The sequence below is a fragment of the Erpetoichthys calabaricus genome, chromosome 4 (assembly GCF_900747795.2).
Source record: "Erpetoichthys calabaricus chromosome 4, fErpCal1.3, whole genome shotgun sequence".
Taxonomy (NCBI): domain Eukaryota; kingdom Metazoa; phylum Chordata; class Cladistia; order Polypteriformes; family Polypteridae; genus Erpetoichthys; species Erpetoichthys calabaricus.
Window position 1 is genome coordinate 45,766,529 of NC_041397.2, and position 13,565 is coordinate 45,780,093.

At 39.9% G+C, this 13,565-nt stretch overlaps 1 protein-coding gene across 2 annotated transcripts in view; it reads right to left on the reverse strand.

Annotated features, from left to right (window-relative positions):
* Positions 1 to 8,606: 8,606 nt before the first annotated feature.
* xrra1 (X-ray radiation resistance associated 1) overlaps positions 8,607 to 13,565 on the reverse strand; it is a 39,182-nt gene continuing 34,223 nt past the window's right edge. For both annotated transcript variants that reach the window (XM_051926542.1, XM_051926541.1), the window contains 3 exons: positions 12,697 to 12,799; positions 8,790 to 9,912; positions 8,607 to 8,756 (listed from right to left, as the gene is read on the reverse strand). In XM_051926542.1, the coding sequence (XP_051782502.1) occupies positions 9,707 to 9,912; positions 12,697 to 12,799 (309 nt within the window). In that variant the 3' untranslated portion in view covers positions 8,607 to 8,756; positions 8,790 to 9,706. The remainder of the gene's footprint in view (positions 8,757 to 8,789; positions 9,913 to 12,696; positions 12,800 to 13,565) is intronic.

The window sequence follows — 13,565 nt, forward strand, 5'->3', positions numbered from 1 at the left end:
CGACTGCCAAAGCATTGTGTTATGTTTCGTTGGTGTATTTTCAGGGGTGGTGCCAGTATTGGGCCCACCCACTTTCCTCATTGGCCCATGCTTTAGCTTAGGTTTTAAATTTTTTTTTCATGAATAGCCTATACTGCATACATGCATTTTAATACATGTCCCTCTCAATTAAATTTTCAGTTGATTATAAACTTAAACAACATCATCACCAGTGTTAACTTTATCACTAAAAAGTTCATTTAACTCTTAAAAGTATTTGAAAGTGCATACATAACAAGATTTACAAAATAAGATTGACTTAAAATGGTGCCAGTCTTGGCAACTCAAACACATGACTTTAACAGGCAGCTACCAACTGGTGGTATACTGAAATTACTTTAGCACTCCCGTTGAGCTCCATGAATCGATTCTTATGCTTCACAGAAAACAGTTGTTCAAAAAGAAGGAATCATTCACGAATCACCCATCACCAGAACTTACTGTGAGGGAAATGTCAATGATACCTCTTCAAACAGCCATTTTAGGTTTTGTTAGTGAAAGAAAACAAACAAGTTCAAAACGTGCAAGAGTCTGTTGTCGACGGTGAAAATTTAGGTGAAAGCCTGCTCGCTGCAAGCTGTATTCACTTTAGCGATGGGTGAGCTAAAAAACGCGATTATTGAGTGTGCTGGAAACTCTGCAACGACTCAAGTCGCCAAACACTGAAGGATCTACCAATTCACAAATTTGTTGGACATCAACAAGCCACCTACTCAATCGGTACTAAAGGTTCCAACTTCTGTTATAGCCGGTAAGACGCGCATCTTTGCATCTCATTGATACAACAGATAATAGTGCATAACTGGGATAGAGGGTATTGAAAGATGTGATTTTGGTATTTTTGTACTCTTTGCTGTTCAATAATGCAGTACTGTTCAAAATTATAACATTGTTTGTGTGTTTCAGTGGGCTTGTTTGTCTTACATACCAACAAAAGATAGGCAGTTGATTTATCTTCACCCTTTGTAATTCCTATTAACAAAAACCATTCAAATTAGACATACAAAAATATAAGTAATTTACCTTAGTATGACTGGATTTCTATTTTTTAATGAATATATATTACCATTAAAAAATAACATTAGGCCTACCCTAATTGTTGTTGTTTCGATACCCTGAATAGAGTGCAGACCAACTATGGGATATTTTGCCTGTACTCGTGGATGTCACTTCCAGGTCCAATGACGTCACTTCTGGTTCCAGGCCTGATGATGACACTTCTGGTTCTGGTCTCGACGATATCATTTCCCCTGCCTGGCTTTAAAACGGCTGTCTTTGCCTGTTATGATTGTTCAATTGTTGGACTGTAGTCTGTTGAAACCTGTTTTATGGAACCAACCTTTCAATTTTGGCAGCCTAATTCAAATATACAGGCAGCTGCCCCCAAACCTCTGGTCAGCACACCATGTTGCCAGGTGTTGGCCTCCTCTCTGTTGGCTGACTCGTCATTGTCACTGCTCAGTCCTATTACCGTGGTGTCAACCACGAAATTTATGATGGAGTTGGAGCCATATAAAGAGACGCAGTCATGGGGTGAAGAGGGAGTAGAGGAGTGGGCCGAGTACACAGCCTTGAGGAGCACCAGCATTCAGGATCAGAGTAGAGCATGTGTAGTTGTTTAACCTGACAGACTGGGGTCTGTTAGTTAGAAAGTCCAGTGTCCAATTACAAAAAGAAGTGCTGATGCTGAGGTTGCTCAGTTTATTTACCGGAGTAGAGGGGATTATTGTGTTTAAATGCAAAGCTATTGAGGCTATGGGGCACGAAACACTACTGGATAATAAAAGCCTTAAACTTACCGAATACATCCTCTTTGAGTTTAAATAAAAGAAAATATGCCTTCTGTGTTTTCAATACATGTTTGTGACAACAAAGGGATCTGGAAATAATCATTTTATCGCATATTCCTGGTATTATGTTACTTGCGATAAGGATACGTTTTTTGTATTCACCTGCATGAGTTCACACATAAATAAAGTAAATCAAAACAAAACCAACCACATGACATGAACAGTTAACTGTGATTTGGTCTGAATTGGAGGAAACCACTCACTGGGGGGTGAAAGGTTAGTAGAAGACCACAAGTGCTGAGGTAGTGCACACAGCTGGTTTTCTTTTAAAATGGCTAAAACTCACAATATTGGTGCCCTAAATAATATATTAAAACATGAAAATAATAAATAAAATACTTAAATACTATATAGTGTGGGAAATAGCTCGGACACCATGTTAAAGTCCACCACACGTTTATTTACACTAATATGTACAGTCCTTAAATGCACAACCCCAGTGCCGCAGCACCAATCACCCCAATAGTCCAGGCCACTGTCCACAATGCCTTCAGGCCGCCTCCTTCTCTCTGCTCTCAGACCTTGTCCTCTTCCACCCGACTCCAGCCTTGATTGAAGGGAGGCGGCCCCTTTTATAGTTACCCAGATGTGCTCCAGGTGGTTCCCGGCAATCTTCCGCTGACACGCCCCTGTGTGGCGGAAGTGCCGTCTGTCTCTCCGGAAGTACTCCGGGTGTCTCTTTTCTTCTTCCCCCACAGCACTTCCTGGTGTGGTGGAAGTGCTGGGGTCCCAAGTCCTCCAGGCATGGGGACGCCCCCTGGCGGTGACCACGGGCCCCTACAGGGTTGAGCTTCCAAGCCCTGTACCCGTGGCCCCCAATATAACCAGGGCGGTCACCCCCTCGTGGTCCGGAGGAGGCATGAGCCCTCCTCCTGTCCTCCTGGGCGTCCCAGCTGGGTACCACCCCCAGCCATGTGCCACAATAGTAAAATGAAAATTTACTGTACCTTTGTGAGGAGTGGTGATGTCCCACAATAAGTTCCTTTTTCGCTTCAATCATCAATACTACAACCATCCTCTTAGGCTTCATTGCTTTCAAACTATTCTTGGATGTCATGATTAATAGAAACTGGTTATATATACAGTATGTGTGTGTCTGTGTATGTATATGTGTGTGTGTGTGTATATATATATATATATATATATATATATATATATATATATATATATATATATATATATATAGTAGAGTCTCGCTTATCCGACATAAACTGGCCGGCAGAACGTCGGATAAGCAAAAGTGTCGGATTAATGGGAGGTGTTAAGAAAAAGCCCATTAAACGTCAAACTATGTTATAATTTTACACATTACGAACCTAATAATCATGTTTTACAACAAAACAACAGAAAAAATTCATTGAAAAAATGAACTTACAGTTACAGAATTGTCTGAAGTTAAATACAGTATGTGCTGTACTTAAAAAGTTCAGTCCTGTGATGATTTAAAGAAATTTTTGATCATAGTCTGCTTTCCTGATTAGTGCCGTTTCTTTGTTGCCAAGTCTCGCCATCTTTGCAGCATCATTATGTCGATTCCTGTAGCTTCTTCTTGTTGCTCAATGTACAGTATTTAATTGCAGTTTCTAGAGCCTTAACTCCGTCACTCATATAGTCAACATCCGTACGAGCATATACTGTTTACTACAGCATTGTGACTGCGTGTGTGTGTGTGTGTTTGTGCTGTGACATGTGAGTCCCCGTCTTGCACCCGAAAACACGAAGCTGAGTCTCAGTACTTTAGCAACACCAGCTTTATTCAGCTTGAAACAGCAACAGCGAAGTTATTTATTGTAGCGGGATCTGCCACTCTCCTATACACAGACACAGCAGTCAGGCAGGGCCGTGGCCAAGTAATACTGTGCCCTGCGCATTTATAATGTTCCTTGTATCACCCATCGACGGCAGATGCTTATAGCATGTCTGCAATCTTTTCGGATTCTCTTTTACGACAAATTGCTACAGCGCTGGGAGACTGCGATTGCTTTGGGACGCTCTTCATGTTGTCCCGTTGGGTGGAATCCCACAAAAGTTTAGAAACACACTCACACCAGCCATGATTCTTTTCAAAGGTAAAGAGCAGGTTAATTTGTTTTATGTATTTTTACTTTATATTTTGTATTAATCATTTTTATATGAATAGTTTTGTGTTGTGGAACAAATCATCTGAGTTTCCATTATTTCTTATGGGGAAATTCGCTTTGATATACCAGTGCTTTGGACTGCGAGCACGTTTCCGGAATGAATTATGCTCACAAACCGAGGTTCCACTGTAATTAGCTGCGGTAGAGTCGGGAGCAACAAAAAATAGACTACGCTCACGCTCGCAACTTGCAGTTCTTGTTGCTGATTGATGCATTTTTTTTTGTTTTTTTTTTTCGCGGTGGGACGTCGGATAATACAGAATGTCAGATAAGCGAAGGTAGGATAAGCGAGACTCTACAGTATACTGTATATGTATATATATATATATATATATATATATATATATATATATATATATATATATATATATATATATATACTAGAGAAAGAGCCAGTTTTGACAACGCAAGATGAAATGGGCACGAGTGTAATAGTAATAAGTATAAGCACCACAAACCTGATATAGGTGTATTGAATGAATGCATAATTAGGCCTCGAGCTGTAGTCGAAATCGCCTTTCAGGCCTCTAGAGCTTTAATCGAAGTTGCCTTTCTCTTTGAATTTTTGCGGCCGTAAATCCGCCGCCTGCCGCGATGTTGGGGCTGGATGTCGGTCGAAGTCGCCTTTCTCTTTGAATTTTCGTGGCCATAAATCCGCCACCTGCCGCAATGTCGGTCTCGTAAGGTTTTTCGGGCAGCTGCGTAGAAAGCGACTGTGCATTCGGCTTCAGACAGACGTGAGTGAGTGAATGAGTAGGCTGGCAAATTATATATAAGATATTAGGGCTGGGTAAGTTAATGCATTATTATCGCGTTACTGCATTAATCAACACCAACAATTATTTTATTGCGTGTTAATGCAGTTTTTGTTATTATTATTATTTTGAAAGCCTCAGCCCCGCTTGTAATCGATAGGGATTAGTGACGGCGCTTTTCGATATGCTTTTGCTAGATGGAAAGTTAGCTTTGATCATTGATTTGAATTCGATTCCCTGTGTGTGCATGAGTAGCGAAGAGAAAACAGCTTCTAAAATGGCATGTGGATAGATACCAAAGTGAAGGCTCAATGCAGAATAATCCGTGGATGACTTTTTTCGTATTATTGCTGAATCGGACTGTGATTTGTTGGACTCCGATTTTGATGCAAGTGATCTGGAGATGTAGATCGAAAACGAAAGTGAGGTACCAGCATCAGCTGATTGGTCCCCAGCTGGTCGTGGTGCTGAACACGTTCGTGTAGCTGATGCACCTATGGCAATGTTGACCTGGGAGGACAGACACGATGACAGGAGGTACAAACCATATTGCGTCTCACTGCAACCCGTGCACACCTGTCTCACAAAGACAGCCAGGCAGCCAGCCCACCATGCATTCCTGCTGGCCGTCGAGCTGCCCCACCCGCAAAGCCGCTGCGTTCGCAAACTGCAAACAGGCACTGACAGCAGGCACAGCAGGCAGCAACAGACATTTTATGTTGATTTATGTGTGAAACCATTGCTTTGGACGCTTTTCAGAAAACTAAGCTTTTTGGAAAAAATACAGGTGCTGATCATAAAATTAGAATATCATGACAAAGTTGATTTATTTCAGTAATTCCATTCAAAAAGTGAAACTTGTATATTAGATTCATTCATTACACACAGACTGATGTATTTCAAATGTTTATTTCTTTTAATGTTGATGATTATAACTGACAACTAATGAAAGTCCCAAATTCAGTATCTCGGAAAATTAGAATATTGTGAAAAGGTTCAATATTGAAGACACGTGGTGCCACACTCTAATCAGCTAATTAACTCAAAACACCTGCAAAAGCCTTTAAATGGTCTGTCAGTCGAGTTCTGTAGGCTACACAATCATGGGGAAGACTGCTGACTTGGCAGTTGTCCAAAAGACGACCATTGACACCTTGCACAAGGAGGGCAAGACACAAAAGGTCATTGCTAAAGAGGCTGGCTGTTCACAGAGCTCTGTGTCCAAGCACATTAATAGAGAGGCGAAGGGAAGGACAAGATGTGGTAGAAAAAAGTGTACAAGCAATAGGGATAACCGCACCCTGGAGAGGATTGTGAAACAAAACCCATTCAAAAATATGCGGGAGATTCACAAAGAGTGGACTGCAGCTGGAGTCAGTGCTTCAAGAACCACCATACACAGACGTATGCAAGACATGGGTTTCAGCTGTTGCATTCCTTGTGTCAAGCCACTCTTGAACAAGAGACAGCATCAGAAGTGTCTCGCCTGGGCTAAAGACAAAATGGACTGGACTGCTGCTGAGTGGTCCAAAGTTATGTTCTCTGATGAAAGTAAATTTAGCATTTCCTTTGGAAATCAAGATCCCAGAGTCTGGAGGAAGAGAGGAGAAGCACAGAATCCACGTTGTGTGAGGTCCAGTGTAAAGTTTCCAGTCAGTGATGGTTTGGGGTGCCATGTCATCTGCTGGTGTTGGTCCATTGCGTTTTCTGAGGTCCAAGGTCAACGCAGCCGTCTACCAGGAAATTTTAGAGCACTTCATGCTTCCTGCTGCTGACGAACTTTATGGAGATGCAGATTTCATTTTCCAACAGGACCTGGCACCTGCACACAATGCCAAAGCTACCAGTACCTGGTTTAAGGACCATGGTATCCCTGTTCTTGATTGGCCAGCAAACTCGCCTGACCTTAACCCCATAGAAAATATATGGGGCATTGTGAAGAGGAAAATGCAATACGCCAGACCCAACAATTCAGAAGAGCTGAAGGCCACTATCAGAGCAACATGGGCTCTCATAACACCTGAGCAGTGCCACAGACTGATCGACTCCATGCCACGCCGCATTGCTGCAGTAATCCAGGCCAAAGGAGCCCCAACTAAATATTGAGTGCTGTACATGCTCATACTTTTCATGTTCATACCTTTCAGTTGGCCAACATTTCTAAAAATCCTTTTTTTGCATTGGTCTTAATTGATATTCTAATTTTCCAAGATACTGAATTTGGGACTTTCATTAGTTGTCAGTTATAATCATCAACATTAAAAGATATAAACATTTGAAATACATCAGTCTGTGTGTAATGAATGAATCTAATCTACAAGTTTCACTTTTTGAATGGAATTACTGAAATAAATTAACTTTGTCATGATATTCTAATTTTATGACCAGCACCTGTATTAGCTCTCAAAGTGTTGCTACTAAACATAAATTATTTATGCTGCTCCCTGATAAAAGAAAATGTTTCTGCTGGTATCTGTTCAGATAAAAAAGAAAACAGATTTAGAAATGTTAACTTGCTGTTGCTTGGAAGGTGCCTGTTATAATATCATGGCTCTGGACTCTGAAGGTAACTTATTTTTCTATAACAAACTAGATAAAACGTTAATGCCCTGGCAGTGGCAAATATCTTTGGTTTTATATTTGATTTAATGTTTAAGTTGAGATATACAAAAAATGTTTTAACTGCTACTATGTAAAGGGAATACTGCTGTTAAAAAGTACCTTATTTGTTTAAAGTGTTTGCAAACCAAACACATGCAATTCACTACTTTTGAGTTCATTATTGAATTTTGCACATAACAGTGTGATTGTCTGTGATTATTCTCAGATAATCATGCGATTAATCGCGATTACAAAGTACAAATCGCGATTACAAAATTTTATATATATATATAACCAGACACACCAAAAATAAAGCGAAAAAAGCACTGAAAACACATGACCGTAACACAAGAGATTCTTTCACAGCGAGAGACGACTTGGACTCACAACAGGTGACGTTTACCTGTTGTTACCATTTGTTACAGCATTTTTTCACTATGCGTGCAGTTTGAACGTAGAAGCATTGTTCAAACTCTGGATGAAATTTCTCTCGAATTTAGCTTTCGAACTCTGAATTGTTCAAAGTTAGAATGATTCGAAGCATGAGACACCATTGTATATATTTTCTGTGGTCACCTTTTACTATTTCAATGTCATTGATCACTGGGTCATCTCAAAATAGGATTGTTTAGAGTCACCAGGTAACTTGCTATGAAGGTCTTTGGCAAGTGTGAGGAGGAAACCCACATGGACAACACCAAAAAAGTACAAATTCGATATAGTGACTGTATTGGGAGATTAATTGAGGTCACTGCAACTGTAAGTCAGGACTGAATTAAGTTAAATAAAAGGCACAATAAACACATTTAGTCTTGGCATCATCACATTTATATTAGTTAGGAAACACATTGTAAATGTTAACTGTAATGGAAGTGGAATAGTGGTTCAGTGTTTGGCACTGCTGCCTCACAGATCCAAAGACCTGATTTCTAACCTGATTTCTCTTGGTCTCTGTCTGTGTTGAGTTTGCACATTCTTCTTGTGAATGTGTGTGTTTTGCTCCAGCTTCCCAAAGTCTTGCAGTTTAGGTTAGGTTACAATGGACTGATATCCCCTCCAAGGCTGGTTCCCGCTTTGTAGCCAATGCTGTTGGGATAGGCCATGACTCTGTACCACTGTGAAATGGAATAAATAGATTCAGAAAATAGATGGTGCCTACAATGCAAAGATGCTCTTGAGATGATCCCAAACTCAAATAACACCAAGGATGTATAAACATGTTAAAGAAAAGAGTTTATTATCAACATTGAAAAAAATATATTAAAGAAGAATTGGAAACACCACAAGCCTACTTGTCAATTTACTCAAGTGGCCAAGCCCTTACTACTAGGAAAGGCGGCTGGTTATTGCTCAATAACTCTCAACTCCTGCTCTCTCCTTTGGCCTTATTTTCTTTGTTTGACCTATCGTCCACCTTCCAATTGAGCCTGCACCTCATACTACCCTCCTGAATCCAAGGTCTAGTCCCTGATAGAGACTTTTAAGCTCTGGTCTGCACCTACTTCTGAGGAAGGCCCAGAAACCACTTCTGAGGTCAAACGTTGCCTTGGAAATTCCTGAGGCTGCTCTAGGTGTCACTGCAATCCTAGTTACAAATGTTCTTCTTGAGGGTGAGGTTAACCCCAGTTCACCTGTCCATTAAATGTAAGACCAGGGAGCCACATATAGGCTAACAGGGCTCTTTGCTACCATCTATCAGCCTGAGGGAGTCCTAATGTAATTGTAGTTGTCTCTCACCATCTTCCATCCGCATCTACACAAGAGCAAACAATTCTGGGGAACCATCCATAATGTCACCTATTGTTGGTTTTCTAGAGTTGTTCATAATATTGCTATTATGGTGTCTTATGACCCATCTCTTATCCTGCACCAAATTAATTAACACACAGTTGTGGTCCATACCAGTACTTCTATCAAAACATATTCTGTGTATACTGTGCAGAATTTACATTTTCAGGCTATTACTGATACTATATTTATTTATTAAGCTCTTTGATATCTGGATTGATGGCTTTTAATGGAATATATTTATTCATTTATTTATTTTTAACTTCTGGAATGTACAGTAAACACCTACTAATGGTAGAAAAGCCTTCACTCGGATCAACAAACTTAAAATTATCAATAATTTGTGTTTCACACTTTATTAACCAGAAGCAAACTTCACAGCCTCAGTGTATGAAAGGAGTTACAAGAATGTGTCACATATGTCAGGGTCAAAGATGCAAATACATTTATGATGGAAGAAAACCTTCCAGTTTGCTCTTTGTTTTATGTATTAATGTGCTCAAAGTATGAGTTAGTTTACTTAGTCACACTTTTACTTATTTGTGTTGTCACTCTCTGTGGAGTTGTCCTGTTTTTTACCCACTTTACTCAAAATGTCCTGCGTGTGCTTTTCTATTTCAGCTGCTTGCTGTAGTGCATTATCGTGGACCTTTGTATAATTCTGTTGTAGTTCTTTCAGTAAATCCAAAGCTTCTGCATGTTTTCGTCTCCTGGCTTTTCTGTCTTGCAACAGTGATACTGTAACAAATGAACAGCACTAATTAGAACAGTAAAACCATTAAGATGCTTTGGAGGCATTAATTACAAAATTTCATTTCAATGTAATTTCAGATGTTCGTTCTGAATGATCAATAAAATTCAAAGTCCCTTTACTTAATGCTTAGACAGGACATTTTTGTTATGTGTTTTCAGTTGAGGACAGACGTAAAAAACTAACAAATGCTGATCTTGGACCAAAAGTGCATCCCGTACTTCTTGCAGTCACATTCTATAATATTCTATGGAGACCGGTGGGGACAATCTATGTGGGGATCATTGCTCAAGAGAAAAGAACCTGGGTAAACATGCAAGATGTGATGTGGGATGAAAAATGATCACCTAGGGGAAAAACCCTCATGGAGAGAACAGGGTCTAGATGATGGACCCGGGGCTCAAGCACAGCACACTGGAGCTGTGAGGCAGCAGCATTAACTAATGTGCCACCACCATTAACTGAGCCTAATTTCTATGAACATAACATTTTCAAACCCACACAGACATGTGAAGAATGTACAAATTCCAGAATTTCTGGATGTGGGATTCAAACTCTGGATAATGGATTTATGTGTGAAAAGCACTCAGCATTGTACCACTATGCTTAACTGTTTTTTGTTAACATTTCAAAACAATTATTTAGTTCAATTTATTTTTGAACAGTGCTTTTCGGTAAGTACAGGCTAAGAGTTCTTACTGTATATACAGTATACAGAATTAACAACTATAATGCAATAACATGAAATAAAAAAAAAATTCCCTCATTGAATAACATTCCATACTTCAGAATGACAAGTGAAAACAGGAATTTATAATGTTTTGAAATTTATTAAAAAAATAACAACTGAAATACCACATTAACACAAGGATTCAGGCCCTTTGCTATGACGCTTGTCATTTGGCTCAGGTACATCCCATTCTGTTGATCATTTTCATCATTTTCTACAGTTCCTACATTTTGTTTGGAGTACACCTGTAGTCAGTTCAATTGATTGGACACGATTAGGACAGACACAAAGTTGTCTGCACTGCATAAGGTCCCACAGTTGACAATGTGTATCACAGCAAAAACCTAGCCATGAGGTCAAAGGAATTTCATGTACAGCTTAGAGACAGGATTGTGTTGATGGGGAAAACTACAAAATATCGGTAGCACTAAAGGTTCCTAAGAGTACAGTTTCCTTCACAAATTCATAAATGGAAAAAGTCTGGAACAACCATGACGTTTCCTAGAGCTGGCCACCCAGCTAAGTTGAGGAATTGTAAGAGAGGGAGGTGACCAAGAAGCAGAATGGTCACTCTGCCTGGACTACAGAGGACCTGTGTGGAGAAGGACAGCAGTCAATGCAACACCACGCCGACCTAGGCTTTATGACAGAATGGCCAGGCAGAAGCTTCTCCTCAGTAAAAGACACATGGAAACCTGCTTGAAGTCTGCAAATAACGACCTAAAGGAAAACTCAAACTCAAACTATGAGAAACCAGATTATCCGTCTGATGAAACCAATATTGCCTCAATTTTAAGTGCCTGAAGTAAAAGAGGAGAGATGCTGGGTATATTGGGAGAAGGATGCTAAGGATAGAGCTGCCAGGGAAGAGGAAAAGAGGAAGGCCTAAGAGAAGGTTTATGGATGTGGTGAGAGAGGACATGCAGGTGATGGGAGCAGCCGAAAGAAGAAGAAGAAGAAGTAGTAAATTAGGCCCCACTCATCACCTCCACAATACCATTCTAACAGTGAAGTATGGTGGTGGCAGCATCATGCTCTGGGGTTGTTTGTCAGCAACAGGGACCCGGAAAAAAGTCAGTTGAGTGAAAGCTGAATGGAACAAAGTAATGAGATAGCCATATTGAAAAACCTGCTCCAGATTTTCATTACGGATATCTGCTCCAGCTCTGGTCCCCATACTGGGCTTAAGGTTCACCTTCCAACAGGACAAAGGCCCTAAGCACAAAGTAAAGACAACACAGGAATGGCCCAGCCAGAGCCCAGACTTGAATCCAATTGAACATCTCTGGAAAGACCTGAAAAAAGCTGTTCACCAACTGTCCCCATCCAAACCGACAGAGTTTGATAGGATCTGCAGAAAAGAATGGCAGAAAATTCCCAAATCCAGGTGTCAAGCTTGTCATGTAATACCCAAGAAAACTCTAGGTTGTAATCAGTGCCAAAGAAGTTTCAACAAAGTACCGAGCAAAGGGTCTGAAAACTTGTGTCAATGAGATATTTCAGTTTTTTTTTTCATTTTTAATAATTTAGTTTATTAATTGAGTGTTGCTTGATGAATAGAAATAAATTATTTAAATGATTCTAAAATAAGGCTGCAATATAGCAAATGTGAAATTGGACTGTTTAGTGCTGTTGACTCATAACTATAATTCATCACGCATTCGTTACCTGGTTTAGTGGTACCATAGTGTCCTCCCTCATCCAGAAATGTGCATATTGACTTATTTGGGGGAATGGCCTGGAATGTGTAGGTGTGGACGTGTGTGTGATCAAGCCCTGCCCAGCACTGATAAGTGCCTTGTGCTTGATGCCACTAATCTCACAGCCACCACTTGATTTAAGCAAAGTCCAGTGAATGTCCAGGTGGATGTTTATTGATATGGATATAGAAGTCCAAGGCCATAGGGTATGGAATTCAACACCCTTTTATTTGTTGCTGATAATCATAGTCCTCCTTTTCTTACAATATACCTTTCTTTTATAATATTATACCAGATATTTGTTCTGTAAGATATCTTCAGTAGCACACTGAATTTCTTACCTAGTGGCACTTCAGTTATCGTTGTGCTTTCCTTGATTTTTGTAAGGCATTCTTCCACTTTCTCTCCTTTGGATTTTCTTGGTTCTGGAAACTGTGGTTTCACCTAACAGAAGTATTTATGAGTTGTAAGTGAATTTATTGATGCTAAAATGAAGCAGTACTGAATCAAGTATAGGAAGTCCATAAATAAACTATTTTTGATCATTAATATACAGTAAATAGTAAATTGTAAAATTTATAGCAGAGAACTCTGAAGTGAAATAAACAGTGAAATGTAAATTCCCTAAATCGTATTCTAAGCTTAATCTATAACACAGACATAGCCTGTCCCATGAATGCAGGGTGTCAGATGACCAACAGACAAAGTCATCCAGGGCTCAAATACCCTGTAAAAGATTACACACTTTTGAACCCAGGCTTTAAACTTAATCAAGGAAAGTGTCTGAATTTCTGGGACACAAAGGGACCCAAACCAGACCTAACCCCATAGAACCTAAAATACTGGAACTCCAGAGCCAAATCAGGTCAATTTAACCCAAATTTACCCAATTAGACACAACATTTATGAGATGGAAACTGCACCTAATCACCAATTAGAGGTGGGGCTAAACTACAGCCACCTCACAAAATTGACCAATCAGCTATACTTACAAAGGATAGCACAAGGTCTCTTACTGAAATTGTTATTTTTTTAAATACTCAAACTTTTAAACTCTTTTGCTATGTTATGAAATAGTGCTCAGGTGGAAGAAAACTTAGGAAGGGGACCACCAGGTTGACATGGCGGAGTGGTGGCTCTGAGGCTAGGGATCTGCACTGGCAATCGGAAGGTTGCCGGTTCGAATCCCGTAAATGCCAAAAGGGACTCT